This window comes from Eretmochelys imbricata, chromosome 8, assembly GCF_965152235.1.
Source record: "Eretmochelys imbricata isolate rEreImb1 chromosome 8, rEreImb1.hap1, whole genome shotgun sequence".
NCBI classification, from domain to species: domain Eukaryota; kingdom Metazoa; phylum Chordata; order Testudines; family Cheloniidae; genus Eretmochelys; species Eretmochelys imbricata.
The window spans coordinates 91,556,065-91,572,125 of NC_135579.1; the positions used below are offsets into that span (position 1 = coordinate 91,556,065).

The window sequence follows — 16,061 nt, forward strand, 5'->3', positions numbered from 1 at the left end:
GCCAGTCATGGAAGAATATTGGTTTGGATACTAGGGGTAATAGGACCCATATTTTTGGCAGTCAGCCATCAGAACCATGTATAAACTACACTGGAGGCACTTGAAGTACGTCTACAAGCTGGTAGGGGACATGCAGAAGTCATTTTATGAGGTAATTTTGAAATAGATTAGCCAAAATTTCAATTTTATGACTGGAAAGTTGGAACTGAGCCAAGTCGTAAATGAATCAATTAGGTGTAATTATCTAGATATTAAAACCCTCGTATTGATTGGATTTTTTTTCTTTGTAAATGACCTGGAAGAGTGAAATATAACTGGTCAGATGGTGGCTGGAATCCATAATCATTGTGCAACTGACTGTAATTGGAAAAGTAAAATAAAAACATTGGAGAAAGTGACTAATGTTAATTTTGGCACATGCTGTTTATTCATGAGGAAAAGCAGGAGAAACCACCTTTCATGTACAAAATGGAGTTAGCGTGGGAATATCTTAGGAGTGTATTGGTTGAAATCGATCATAAACATGTGGTTCTGACTGGTTCTGTAGGATTAAGCTGGGTAAGCAAATGACTAGTCTGCCAGGTTTCTGTGTTACTATCCAGTTATAACTGTGTATAAGGTAAAAAGAAAAGGAGTACTTGTGGGACCTTAGAGACTAACAAATTTATTTGAGCATAAACTGTAGCTCCTTTTCTTTTTTGCGAAAGTAACACGGCTGCTACTCTGAAACCTGTGTTTAAGGTAGTAACCTTGGGATCATGTTATTGTTCTCTTTAGAGTAATGTCTTTCGGAAGACTCCATCACACCCAGATGCAGAGACCACACTTGTTTAATGCGGTAATTAGTTTCTTACCAGGTAGTTGTGGTTTCATAAAAATATTTTCATAATTTAAAATGGGCAACGCAGCAAAGTTTAATGTCATTTTCTCTCGTGTCTTTATTGGAAAGCTCTATAATCTAAGCACTTCATTTCAACATTTTAAAACTTACATACCAGCAGCATCTGTCCCATTTTGGGGCAGCTTTTCTAAAAATTAAAACAGAAATAAATTAGGTTAAAATTCAAACCAATCTCAGAGGAAGAGAGGCATTTAAGGGATAAAGAATGGAGAATTAAGACAAGCTATGGTTTCAGCTGAACATTTAAATGAAGACGTGGACAGACATAGGAAGGCTGCAGAGAAGAAGTCTCTTGTACCAACCATGATGAGATTGTGTGGAGGAGCAGAGAAGAGACCAATACTAGATAAGTGGAGTGACTGACACAGTGAGGGATAAAGGCCAATGAATGTGGCTGGGGCAAGTCCATGGAGGGTTTTAATACTATGGGCCAAATGCGGAAGTCCTTCCTTAGGCGAAACTTTAAGAGTTAAAAGGTGAGCAAGGGGCTTGGTATGTGGACCAACAGCAATTTGAATTGGCTCCTGAATGAATGGATAGTCAGCGGAGCTGGCTAGGAATGGGGGTTTAAGTTGATTGCACTTCTTTGCACTTTTGAGCAGGTGGCAGAGGAATTCTGAGCATGCTGGAGTCAGACGCAGAGTAAGGAACTGCAGCAGCCGAGGTGCCAGGAGCTGGACGCACAGAGGGGGAAATGAGGCAGGGCATACCTGGGGAATGGTGCTGAAGAGGGCAGCAGCAGAAATGGAAAACAGTTAGGCGGCATCTCCCTCTCCTCCCCCACTTCTGCCAATAGGGGTAATGAGATGAGGGCGGTTCGTGACTAGTTATCTGCCCTTCCCCCACATAATTGGTCTAGAGTGTGTGCACTGAGTGAGTCTCCACCCTCAGCAGCTTCTGAAACTGAACATTATTGAACAGCTCTTTGCTCTCCCACAGGTGTCAGTCTGTTTTATGCCACGGGCTGGGGGAATTTCTCCAGTAGTTCAGCTCTCCAGGGTTGGCTGCCTCCTTCCCTTCTGGCTCTTGTGACCTTGCAATTCATGCACCTTTTTTCTGCTCTCTTGTGCACAGGCATGGGTGAGAGATCAAAGAGTTCAAAAAAGAGAGCAGCCCAGGAAAAATATTTTGGGCACCCTGAGGGACTGCCTGCTGCAGAGAGGTTCGGGAGGGGGCCGGGGCAGTAGGCTGAAACCAGAGTTTTTCCAATGTTGATCAGAGTGGGAACTGAGGTCAGGGCTCTTCAAGCCTTCAACCTCATTAGAGACTTGGTGCATTGGGGTCAAGGCTGCACTCTCGTAGTTCTAGCAAGGTTCCAGCCCTGGGAGCAGCAGAAGATGGATTTCCAGCCTGCACTGGGCAGGTCCTCCCTGCCTCTCTTTCCAAGGACAAACCCAGATCTTAAAGAAAGTTCTCCCTTTGAGGTTACAAACCCACCTCAAAAAACATGAGGGACCCACAGGCTCCTCCTGTAAGCTGGGAAATCATCCTCCCATTCTAGCCCTGACCTTCTTTTCCTGTCTGGTATATACACTAGCGGGCTTGGTTGCCTGATGAGCTCCAGTTGCCTTGACCTCTTTAGAATCCAGCCACCAGGCATAAAAGAAGTAGGGGCTTCCCATGAGACTTGCCTTGGGTGTCCTCAGTCCCAACATCCACAGTCCTCTTGAGATCCATGTAATCCTATACGCCATCACCTAGAATCAGGAGATGAGGGGGGGAAGGGGTGTTGAAGGATGATGATCATGTTCCTGACAATCACAAGCCTGAGTCGAAGAGACAGATGGAGTTATATGTTCCTACAAAAAGCACAACTGTGTTTTAGTCATTTAGCTGAAGGATTATTTTAATATGATCAATCACACACTGAAATAATGGGGTTTGGTTTAAAGATATTTAGTATCAGTTTTGAATCTTTGGCTGCTTTAAGCAAAGAAATGACAAACAAGCCACCACTCTATGTAGCCTATACCCCTTGCTCTTTTCATCAGGAAATGAAATATCAGACAGTATATAAATTACAGACTATATCTCCTAGTAACCAATGTATTTTGGGTAAAGAGTTCATATACCATCTACTACAGATCCCCGGCTAACAGCTAATTAAAGCAGCATCTCATTGCGATGTGTCAAGGAAGCAGGAATTGTTACCACTAGAAGAGAAAATATTGATTTAAATATTCTTGAAAATGTTTTCTGTACATGGTCTGGCTGCAGAATACTTGAAGTAAGAGGCAAGGTACTGCAACAACAGTCACTAACGTCAACTATACTCTCTGAAGGACCTGACTTTTGTTGTACCAAAAAGATTTTTTTAAAAAAATCACAGTGTTCAGCAGTGGCCATTCTGGCTCACTGAGGAGTTTCCTACAGCTAGATGGAAGTCCTTGAACATGGATGGGGCGTGGTGTACTTGGGCTTTGAAATAAATACGGGAACTTTGTCTAAATGGCCTTTTAATTTTTTTAGGTGCACAAAGTCTTATTGACTCGTTGGATGATGTTTAACTGACAGCCTGGACCACATTCCACATTGTGAAATATACCTGGAGAAATGGAGAAAGCAGATGGTATGGAGACTGTTTTTACTTAAACGCTGTTGAATGGAACTCTTGTATCATTTAAAAAATATTAAACCAAGGTATTTTGTTTACACAGTAAATAATTCATGCTCTGCTCACTGTATGGAGACATGTTTTCCAACAATGAAAATAGGCAAGGTTTGTGCATAGTTCATGACACACACAATGCACTCTCATTTTGCTCTGATTTATGATTACTGTAGTGAAGAATAAGTGTGATCATTCTATTGTTTACAGTGGAGTTTCAAGCACTGTGTATGGGGCTTTCAGAGAAGATCTTAAAGACAAAGGTCTTGTGTGTTCTGTATGGACGCTAAGGATTCCCTTCTACTTTTCATAAGAGAAGTAGGGCTTTGCCTGGGTGTCACTTTACACTAAATTTTCCTTCCTCATTCCACTATTTCCAGTGTGCTGGCTTCCTCTGCAGTGGTGGCTGCATTTCAGTGGTGCTGTTTGTATAAAGGGCTTGGGGAAGCTTTGAGACGAAAGGGTCTATATCTTTGCCAAATTCTCACCAGTCCCTGCAAGACTGCTTCACAAGGGCAGTGGCAAAGGGAAGAATTCTCAAACATTTTCAGTCTTGGGTAACTATAGTTAGGCACCAATACCCCTATTTAAATCAGTGGCCTGATTTTCAGAGGTTCTTAGCAGTCCTAACTCACCACAACTTCATGGGTTCACATTTCAAAATCAGGCCGTTTATTTTGTTCCTGAATTTGGATTATAGGTGCTTAACTTTAGACACCCTACTTTGAAATTTTGGGCCTATGAATTTTATGGGCTGTGGATTTTATTATTAGTTCTATCTATTCTATCAACTTGCCAAGCACCTTATATAGGACACAATGCTAGACCAAATAACCAGAATGAAGGACAGGGATGTGTCATCGGTACAGGAAGTTTAAATTGATATAGTGTTCTTTAGGGAAATACATAAATAAATTACATTTTGTTCAGACACATCAGAAAGGTAAAATCATAAAAATGACTTACAGCCATGAAAATGAGAGCACACCAGATTTGAATGGGGCAGAGGTCAATTTGAGTCTAAGTTGAAAGATGTCCATCATTAGGAGAGACAATTGAAAAGTCTGATTTTAGCATCTATTTTCATGAGAATTGCTGATATTCACTGTAAGGTTCTGTATTGACTGCTGCAACTCTGCATATTTGATTACATATGGAACAAATTGGCTGTTGTATATTTAACACATTCCAATATGCTGGATTTTCTTGAACTGAAGAATTAAAGACGTGCTCTTGGAAGAACATCCATGAACATTAGAAAGGGTTTTGTGGTTCTACACAGATTTACAGATATGACTACATGAAGCTGCACAGGTTAACCCTATCTGTGCCAGCCTTTTGTGCTGTACAAGCCTCAGGGCCTTGGCCAATGTTTTCAAAAGCAACTAGTGATTCTAGGTGCCTCATTTCTTCAGTGCACAGTTTGAAACACATTTAAAGTGCCTCAGATTGGGCACCCAAACTGTGAGACATCCAAAATCACCAGTCACTTTTGAAAATTTCAACCCTGCCTTTTAGAGGTATTCTTTATTTTCAAAGGACAACTGGGATGACAATGTTTGTCCATAGGGCCACCCAATGTCTCTTTGCCTGACTTGCAAAAAAACCCAAATGTAATTGTCATGAATAGTTTCCATCGTCTGGCTTATATCTGGATTTCTTATACACTAGGATTAGGATTTATTATATATCAGGAAGCTTTTTAATACTTAGACATATTTGTAGCTCAGCCTACCAAACAGGCTATTTACATAATTGCCAATTAAAATAATGATTTAGCGAATTCCAGTGCAACAATTACATGAGTCAGCTCCAGAAAACAAGATTATACATTTGCATGTGTTGCTCTGTGGCTATATCTCTAATCAGACTCAACATTAGCATTACAAATGACAAACTACAACCCATTCCTTCTCCCTTTCCCTTTTCCCTGCATAATGATTTAGGAAGGCAGCTGGCCGGCATTTCAGCATTTTGTGCATAGTGATGAGAGCCCTGATTCGCAGCTGTGCTACAGCTGCCTTTTGGCTCCTTCAGGCTATTGGTAGTTGCTGAAAATTAGAGCAACCTTCAGACTGCTCTAACCTATCCCAGAGGACAGGATCAATGTACAGCCAGCCCTCTCTGTCCACGTACTCCACACTGCCTCCTCAGCCACAGCCAAGGATTGGGCCTGAGGACTGGAAGATGAATGGGAGAGGTATAAAGCGGAGGCAAAATAAATCATTGCTGACCACTTTTTTTCTGCTGCAAACATGGTTCGATTTTTTTTTTAATTCATTTATTTTTTAAAATTTAATGTCTCGTTTTATTTCAGCTGGCGATCAGCCATCAAAACCTGCTGAGGATAAAGATCAACCCAGAAGTCTCCCTTATTCTGTTGAAACACCATATGGCTTCCACTTAGACCTTGACTTTCTGAAATATGTGGATGACATTGAAAAAGGAAATACCATTAAAAGGGTTCACATTCACAGGAAGGCCAAGCAGCCAAAGTTCAGCACACTGCCTCGGAATTTCAGCCTGCCTGAGAATAGATCCCATGTATATGCTTCCTCCCCCAATAAGAGCTGGGCTGCAACCTGCTCATTTGCCCAGAGGAAGGCATCACTAGGGGCAGAAGAAACCACCTGTCTCATCACATCTTATGACTCACCACAATCCTTAACTGCAGAGGAGCCAAGTTATAGAAAAAAGGCCCTTTTAGCAGAGACAATCAGACAAGCAGAGGTCATCCACCATGAAGAAGAGCCTGGCAGCTGTAGAGGGAGGCCACAGCTGTTAAGGGCTTCCAGCATGCCAGCCAAACTTCTACCAAGTAAAAGTTCAGAAGAGGAAAGTCAGTGCTCCAAGCCTGCTCAGCCCTCAGCACTTTCTCAGCCTTGTGATGGAAAGAGCTTCACAGAAATTCCCTTTAGCCCTGCAAAGGAGTCACTGGATTCACACTATTCTGATCATGTCACATTAAATTTCCCCAAAGAGCCAAGGAATGTGCAAGAGCAAATCAAAGTGGTGTTCTGGGAAAATGAGCAGCCTAAAGGACAACAGGTGAAAGCCATCCCTGAGCTGGGTCACCAATCCCCCGAGCTTCCTAGGGAGAGAATGCAAATCCAATCTCCACATCAAAGCCAGCATTCCGTAGCTCAAGAGCTGCTCCTGGTTACAGAGAGTGTAGGAGAGGAATGCTACGAACCAGAGACAAATACATGTCCTGAATTAGTCAAGGATGAATCACTCTCATCAAATGCCCCCAAGTTTATGCATGAAAATGAGAACCGTGACATAACAGAATTAAACATAAGTGAGATCATGCCAAGTGCACCAGAGAAGACTGAAGTTCGAAGCATTTGGGCTAGAGCAAATGAGGAAAACTCAGATCTTGAACCTTTGCTTTGTGACACAGTAGATCCCAGCAGGCTCACAGCGCTGAAACAACAGATCACTGTTCTGGAGGAGCAACTAAAGAGCAAAATAGAGGAACTTGAGCAGATCAGAGTAGTGCTGAAGCAGCAGGGTAGTGAGATCAAAGCAAAGGAGAGAAGCATTAAAATACTGGCAAGCGCCAAAGCTCAACTGGAAGAGCAGCTTTGTCAGGAAAACACCAAAGAAACGGAACCATCCAAGCAGGATGGAAATGTTCTGCAGTACCATGATGCTGCAGTGAACACTGAACTCATGCAAGCAAACACATTTAAGGAGGCCTATGACAAGGGTGTCAATGTTAATATTCCAGTCGCTACAGAATCTGTAGGATGTGGTACCTATGGAGTGGACAACGTGAACTTGCAGGTTAAGGAGTTAAGAAGAATGCCTGTTCATACGGATCAGGGGTTGGCAGATGTTCACACTGGTGTCAGAGAGGAAGGGGCTGCACTTCTTGCCAAACAGAAAGGAACTGGAACTGACACTGAACCCCTTGTCTTTACACCATGCTTCACTGAGCTGAAGATAGATGAACAGATCAATGATGACTGTCAAAATCAAAGAAACAGCTATGACAGACAGTCTTGTGCTGCAAGCTCTCTGATTGGAGAAAGCTGTTCAAGAACAGGAAGAGCTGACTCGAATGGAAATAAACCAGGTGGAAATAAACCAGTTTTTGCCAGGGATGTAAAGCAAGATCTGATTGAGGAGGAAAACCGTACAGAACAAGAAGATTCCTCTGCAGATGATCCCATAAGCCAATATGTTAAAAAAATCCAGGAGCTTTTGCAAGAGCAGTGGACATGCTTGGAGCACGGATATCCAGAGTTAGCAAGCGCTATTAAACACCCTGCATCGAAGCTTAGTTCCATCCAGAATCAGATAGTTAATTCCTTAAACTTGCTGTTATCTGCCTATTCTACCCAAGCACCATCAGATAAGGAGAATTCGAATACGCAATATCAACAGTTGGGTAAATAACATTGGCACAGGTCTAAAAGTATCTGGGCCGATTCTCCTCTCACTTGCACCAGCATCAATCAGGAGAAACCTCGCTGAAGTCAATGGTGTTACATCAATGTAGAGCCAGTGTCAGTGAGATCAGAAACAGGCTCTTTGTGTTTCCTTAAGTATAGATGAGAGAGGTAATCTTTATAGCATGGTGTAACACTTGAAGTTTTACACACAATCTGGACTTTTCGAAGTTCCCTTATGCTACTGAGAGGGACTGGTCTGTCAGATAAAGTTGCTCATAGCTTTTCTTAATTGGGTTTTATGATTCTGCACTTCATTAGTGAACACATGGCCAGATCTTCATCTGGTGTAAATCAGCATTAACTTCAATGGAGCTATGCCAGTTCACACCAGGATGTGGACCATGGTATTTAAAAAGACCTGTGCCCTTTAAGATAAATAACTAATAAATATTCCATGTCAAATTAGGTTATTTTATTCTTTTGGGACCTGATCCTCATTTACATTGTTTCCTCTACACTGCCAGAGGGGGTATTAGTGTAATTGAATCCAAGGCTTCTATTTTCAAGCAATATAACATGAGAGGATGTGAATTCAGGTGCAGTAATTCATTTCTGTAGTGTTGTATAGAAGGCTGACACTAAGAATGTTACCAAGGACACTAGCATGAATTTCAATGACAACATCAATATCGAAAGTGCAAAAAGACCTAGTTAAGGGGTTGTAGCAGAACATTATTATACCAGTAAAGCCTACTTATATTAGGACAAGATGCAGATACTTACAAAGTCATTTATAGATGTGTGTCAGATCTCCGTCCTTGTTTTAATGGTGGCAGCCCAGATCTCAACTATATACACCTGCCTCTGCAGTTCTGTAAGGTATATAAGGTCGTTCATAAGGTAACATGTAACAGAAACCTAAGATACCTAGATAAGTGTGACATAATTGTGCTTACGCTCTGTAGTTTGTTCCAGGCATACAATAAAGTTGAGACTAACAATTATGACAACATAGATACTTTCTTAATCTGTGATTTTGTATTTTGCTAGAAATCTCGCCAACCACGAGTCTTAAATCAATCATGAAAAAGAAAGGTTATGGTTTCCATGCAGGAGGTAATGGGACCAAAAAGAATCTTCAGTTTGTTGGGGTAAATGGTGGGTAAGCATCTGTTAAGAAGATAAAACTGCCTTTTCATGTACAGTATTATCCTCATCTGTCTCTCTCAGGAAATATAATCCTCCCCTCCCCAAATCTTTAATTAAAAGGCCATTTGCAATGTCATCTCTTTTATCCCTTCTTCAGTCTAATATCGATAACTTTGCAGTAAAACCTGATGGGAAAGACTGGGACATTGGTACTTTACAGAAATAATGAATGGTACTGGATTGACATCCTTGAAGACTCAAGTCATCTGCTCACAGGTCATTTAGGACTTGATCCAAAACCTCAAAGTCATTGGGAATCTTTCCATTAACTTGCATCAAGTCTGTACTGGCCAGGCAGCCACAACCTGCCATCAAAAGTGGCTCAGTATTGGCCTAGAAGAAGTTCTATCTATGCCTATTCAGTCCTTGGTCTCTCTATAACGACAGCCAACAAAAGTGCCAGTTAGTGCTGTGATAGGAGTGGGGATTATGTGAACACTTGTTCACTAAGAACTGAACGGAGACCCATATATGTAATATATTTCCATTATTATCAGCTTGGAAACTCAGAGTCTGATCCAATTCCTGCTCAAGTAAATGAGAGTTCTTCAGTTGATTGCAGTGGGAGATGGATGAGGCTCTACACTAGCAGGTAAGTCAGGTACTGAAAGAAAGGATGTTCCAGTTGTTGAGGCATTCACCTGGATCCTGGGGGATCCAGGTTTAATTCCCTGCACTGTCATTGGTTTCCTCTGTGATGTTGGGCAAGTCACTTAATCTCCGTCTGCCTCAGTTCTGCAACTGCAAAATGGGGATAGTACTTCCTACCTCACAGGGATATTGTGAGGATAACTACATTAAAAGATTCTGAGGCATTCTGATACTACATTAGCACGGGCCCCATAAGTATATAAGATAGATAGAAATTGCAATATGGAATTTTTTCACAGTTACATCCAATCTAATTTGCACTCAGCAAAATCCATGACCATCATAAGAGTAATGCACAGTAGTAGTGAACTCAGCTGAATTTCTTGTGGACTAAAGTCATAGAATCATAGAATATCAGGGTTGGAAGAGACCTCAGGTGGTCATCTAGTCCAACCCCCAGCTCAAAGCAGGACCAATCCCCAACTAAATCATCCCAGCCAGGGCTGTGTCAAGCCTGACCTTAAAAACTTCTAAGGAAGGAGATTCCACCACCTCCCTAGGTAATGCATTCTAGTGTTTCACCACCCTCCTAGTGAAAAAGTTTTTCCTAATATCCAATCTAAAACTCCCCCACTGCAACTTGAGACCATTACTCCTCGTTCTGTCATCTGCTACCATTGAGAATAGTCTAGATCCATCCTCTTTGGAACCCCCTTTCAGGTAATTGAAAGCAGCTATCAAATCCCCCCTCATTCTTCTCTTCCGCAGACTAAACAATCCCAGATCCCTCAGCCTCTCCTCATAAGTCATGTTGTTCAGTCCTCTAATAATTTTTGTTGCCCTCTGCTGGATGTTTTCCAATTTTTCCACATCCTTCTTGTAGCGTGGGGCCCAAAACTGGACACAGTACTCCAGATGAGGCCTCACCAATGTCGAATAGAGGGAAACGATCACGTCCCTCGATCTGCTGGTAATGCCCCTATTTATACAGCCCAAAATGCCGTTAGCCTTCTTGGCAACAAGGGCACACTGTTGACTCATATCCAGTTTCTCATCCACTGTAACTCCTAGGTCCTTTTCTGCAGAACTGCTGCCTAGCCATTCGGTCCCCAGTCTGTAGTGGTGCATGGGATTCTTCCGTCCTAAGTGCAGGACTCTGCACTTGTCCTTGTTGAATCTCATCAGATTTCTCTTGGCCCAATTCTCTAATTTGTCCAGGTCCCTCTGTATCCTATCCCTACCCTCCAGCAAATCTACCTCTCCTCCCAGTTTAGTGTCATCTGCAAATTTGCTGAGGGTGCAATCCAAACCATCCTCCAGATCATTAATGAAGATATTGAACAAAATTGGCCCAAGGACTGACCCCCGGGGCACTCCATTTGATACTCGCTACCAACTAGACATGGAGCCATTGATCACCACCCGTTGAGCCCGACAATCTAGCCAGCTTTCTATCCACCTTATAATCCATTCATCCAGCCCATACTTCTTTAACTTGCTGGCAAGAATACTGTGGGAGACCATGTCAAAAGCTTTGCTAAAGTCAAGGAACAACATGTCCACTACTTTCCCCTCATCCACAGAGCCAGTTATCTCTTCATAGAAGGCAATTAAATTAGTCAGGCATGACTTGCCCTTGGTGAATCCATGCTGACTGTTGCTGATCACTTTCCTCTCCTCTAAGTGCTTCAGAATTGATTCCTTGAGGACCTGCTCCATGATTTTTCCAGGGACTGAGGTGAGGCTGACTGGCCTGTAGTTCCCAGGATCCTCCTTCTTCCCTTTTTAAAAGATGGGCACTACATTAGCCTTTTGCCAGTCATATCTCTCAAGCTGGTATGAATTAACATCTTTGCTGAGAGTCTCAGCAGAGAGGCCAAGGATTGAATTGAGACAAAATGGCATTTTACCCTAGAAATGGTCTTTCTGGGCAAGGTCTGAGGCACATTGTTTGCGCAGCATGATGGAATCTTACCCCTTTGCCCCCTGTTCTGCTGATTAATTGGCATCTGTTTCCAGTGTCGACACTCTGGAAGCTTTCAGGAGCACTTAAAAAAGAAAGTATAAGTAGGCACTCCTTTTGAAGTGAATAAAATTAATGTAGGTTGTAGTTGGGCTTGCTCTAGAAGAGATATGCATTTGCCTGTATGCAAATTGTCACCTTACTGGGATAAATTAAAGATCAGTTATGGGGAAAAGCTGCTGCTTCAGCAGCCAATCATCAAAAGCCAGGCGCTTAAAGATTTAAATCATGAAGTTATATATTTGATACATGAATGTGTACAGGTATGGATCCTCATCTAATAGCAGTGTCATCTCCTGAGCCTTACAAGTGAAAAGCGGAATGAAACTATGAAGAGAATGTTGTTCTTTTCATATATGTGCGGAAGTCTACCAACTGTTGCTTCAGGTTTCTTGCCTCAAGCAGTAGAAATAATTGGATAATTTGTCCAAAGGGACTGCAAATAGAATATGCTATAATTAAAAGTGTCCCATACATTAATCAGGTCATCGTGGGCCCAGTTTTCAAAAATAGCTTGTTAAGTTGTGCCCACACAATATGTATAGGTGTACAAACCAAGGAGTTCTAATTCACGTCTTGCCCATGAAAAGATGCCTATTTGTGTGTGAGTGATAGTTGAGTATTATAACTATTTTAAAAAATGATCACCCAAGGAACAATTACAAAATGCCAACAGAAGTGACTCAGTTGAAGAATTCTTCTGCTGATTTTTATTTATGCTGAAAGATTTATATTTTCCCCTCAATGGGCATGGACTTATGCATGTGAACTTGATCCTTGATTTCTCTCCCTGCACTTACATGTGCTGTTGTTTACCCCAGAAGTCACTGCAGTTCAGGGGGTGAGATTCTGTTAGCCTTGCTCATGCTGAGTAGTACCTATTTCACAAGTAGTCATAGAAATCAATGGAATTACTTGTGGAGGAAGGTGGCACTCAACATAAACAAAAGATCAGAATCTGAGCTTCCGTCTGTGAAACGTTTTGGGATCCTTTGGAGCAAAAGGCACCATATACATGTAACATATTAACACCACTGCTCTTAAATTAGCCAAGGTGGAGATGTTCCCTATCCCTAATTTTAGCAGCAAAATGCTTCTGTAGCACTCCCATTGGCCTGGGAAACAAGACGACTAAAAATTGAACCCAGAGTTCCTGTGTAGTAGGTTTGAACCTCAAAGTTGGGGTCTGGATCTATGGTTTAGGTTTGGTGCCAACCTCTCATATTGACATATTTTTACTGTGTCTAACATGCATGTCACTATGGGCATCATCCAAGGCCCATTGGAGTCATTGGGTGTCTTCAATGGGTATTGGCAAAGGCCCTGTAGTTGCTGAGGGGGAAGGAAAAGGGAATAATATCTGGTGTCCTCAATTAGTTATGAAACGACGTCAAGTGAAGACACCAGCTGTGAAGATAGCTCATCGGAAGGAAATTCTGACAGCGAGATGGAGAGGAAGTATGACAGTTTAGAACACAGACAGGTGAAAGCTGCCCATGAAAACACACATGCCTCAACTGGAGTCTCCCAGAGCACTACCCATAGAGACAATGAGCCACAGGAACTGGAAGAAATAACAATGGCTAGCGCTCAACCCAAGACTGACAGGTAATCAGATAAACATGCTAATGCACCATATTAGTGATGTTGACTAATGAACAATGGAAAATTGTGATTTTTGGTTCCAAGTTTCAGTGGAAGACTGCAGTCACTTTGTTAGCAGCAAAGTTATTAATACGTTTTGAGAGAAAGAAGCAATATAAGTGACTGATTCTGAGTCATGCAGTACCTGTGTGGCTAGGTTATTATAATGATGCAGATACAGTAGGATAATATTGCTGGACCCATGGCTTTGTCTTAAGTTCTCATTTCATTAAACTTTTTAGAGAGATCTGTGCTTTTCATGGAGAGATAACTCAAACTAAAATTACTAAAACAGGGCTTTCAGTCCTTATATTTTTCCCTGCAAAAAGCATGTTACAATTGCACATTTGCCATATATGTCAATTTTCGAACCACATGCCTAGACATTAGAATATTCATGTTGTGTAAAATCAGTGTATCAATGGGAACTTCTGTACCATACTCTAGAGCTATCCACACATCATCACAACCTGTCATGTACTGGTTTAGGACCAGTTGCAATGTCAATTAAAGTCAATGGAAAAACTCCCATTGACTTATGTGAGCACTTGAGCAGGCTTTAAACAGCTACATATTTTCTTCAGGTTACTACAGAATCCAAAGTTTCTCATCTTCTAATTTTGTCCCAACAGACATTTAATTAAAAAGAAACGGAGTACTTGTGGCACCTTAGAGACTAACCAATTTATTTGAGCATAAGCTTTCGTGAGCTACAGGTCACTTCATCGGATGCATCTGATTGTTACTATAGTGGATTTCCTGGAAGATCCGGGAATAAAATTGCTTTTGCATGAATTTTTGTTAAACTGGTTATTTGTAAATATAAAAGACATTTGGTTGCCTATTTAAAATGTACAATCTGTGGCTCTGGTCCTATGAACACTTACGCATATGCTTAACTTTATGCCCACAAACCTATCAAAGTCAATGGAACAACATGCATAATTGTTTGTTTGCAGCATTGGGGCCTAAAGATACACACTGCAAGTTATCTTCCCAGTTCAGAGTGCACTAGTTCTCTCTTACACTGGATTTATAAGAGTATTTTCCTTTTTAGATGCAAACCCTCAGAAGATTTTCTTGATGGCTGCCTGTTACTGAGCAAACACCTTTCAGAAATAAGGACCACCAATGACAAACATTTGGTATTGGTATTTTTCAGCTGAATTTAAAATGCAATTCCCCTGTCTGTGCTATATTTAACCATTTAGAGTTTGGACCATCCAGACAATGTTTTGCAGAATTATTGTAGCAAACCATGGGCAGCTTTATAAGGAGAGGTGGGTCAAGGTAACTTCTGTTGTCTAGTTTTGATTTTGAAAGTCAAAACCAACCCAAGGTTTGGTTGTAGATTCATGACCTACAGAAAAAGGGAGAAAACTTTCCAAGCTTCTTCTGGTCAATTGGGCCAGACTAAAACTGACATAAAAATTCCTTTCCCCCTTTAAATAATCTTTCCCTGCTTCTAGACTGCAAGGGAAATAAAATAACAAAAACTATGCAAAAAATCCATCCTGCATATTAAACACATGCTGGATCATGCTGCAAAGCAGTCTGCAACATTGCCAAAATACATATGGGAACTAGATTTTTCCACCCTATGCCAGGGCATAGGCTGAAGCAGTGCCGGGCATAGAACCAGGAGTTGTAACAGGCTTCCAGCATTTCTCCCCACCCCTTTCTGCTGCATCAAGCAGATCTCAGTGCAATAGAATCCGGTACTAACTTTAACTAGCAGAGCACTGGAGAAGGGGAAAAATTTGCCCAGCATCTCCTCCTCTTTCTGTAGCCAAGCAACTGAGGGTAGGGCAAAAGCAGGGCACTAGATCTCCAGGAAGGGCTGGGGTGAGAGGACACATATCCCTTGCAAAAATGTGACTACATAGTCTGTAAAGAGCCCCTCAGAGAGACACAGCAAATTAACTAACCAGGAGAATGACAACAATGCTTCATTACCTTTTGCTTATTGGGAATTTTTTAAGAGTAGAACGGAGAAAAGCTCTACAGGAGCGTGCCTAATGGGAACACTGAGTGCTGAATCCTATTTGCATACAAAGGCTGAATCACTTAGAGGAGAAACATGGAGCGCTAAAGAATGTTTTCCCTACTCAAGCTGCTATTTGATTGTTGTACATAGACATAGTTGAGGCCAGTATTTTGGCCCATCCTATATTCTGCACAGGTCAGTAAGGCTGCCCCTTGCTGCCCTACACCAGCACACTACAGGTGGCAGACTGGGGAGAAGCAGCCTCCGCAGAGCCCAGGCATGCAGGGATTGGGGAATGTGCAGAACCTTGGGACAGCCCCCCACAACCATGATGGACAGCACAGCTGCCCCAGATGGAGGACACACACACTGTGCCAGGTATAGGGCTGGGGCACAGTGTAGCAGTAGAGATGGTGGGATCCAGGAGTCAGATTGTGACTGAATCACAGTTTACTTCCCGGGTTGCTCTTGGGCTAGTTCAGTTGTGCACTTCCCCCTACATGAGGCAAATAGAGAAGCTACAGTTTAGACCTGGATTTATAGAGTATTTAGGATAAAAAAATTATTATTATTTTATTATTGGAGGTAGGTAAACAGAAGTGGGTAAAATGTTTTCATATAGATGTTAGATTGATGAAGACATATCATTTTAAAAAATAACATCGTTGTTCTAGTTGACCCATAAAACAGGATATAGG

At 41.8% G+C, this 16,061-nt stretch overlaps 1 protein-coding gene across 1 annotated transcript in view; it reads left to right on the plus strand.

Annotated features, from left to right (window-relative positions):
- The first annotated feature begins 3,454 nt into the window (after positions 1 to 3,454).
- The window catches only part of KANK4 (KN motif and ankyrin repeat domains 4), a 29,910-nt gene continuing 17,303 nt past the window's right edge, over positions 3,455 to 16,061 (plus strand). The window contains exons 1-5 of the mRNA XM_077825057.1: positions 3,455 to 3,470; positions 5,827 to 7,905; positions 8,960 to 9,071; positions 13,110 to 13,340; positions 14,434 to 14,521. Coding sequence (XP_077681183.1) covers positions 3,455 to 3,470; positions 5,827 to 7,905; positions 8,960 to 9,071; positions 13,110 to 13,340; positions 14,434 to 14,521 — 2,526 coding nt within the window. The remainder of the gene's footprint in view (positions 3,471 to 5,826; positions 7,906 to 8,959; positions 9,072 to 13,109; positions 13,341 to 14,433; positions 14,522 to 16,061) is intronic.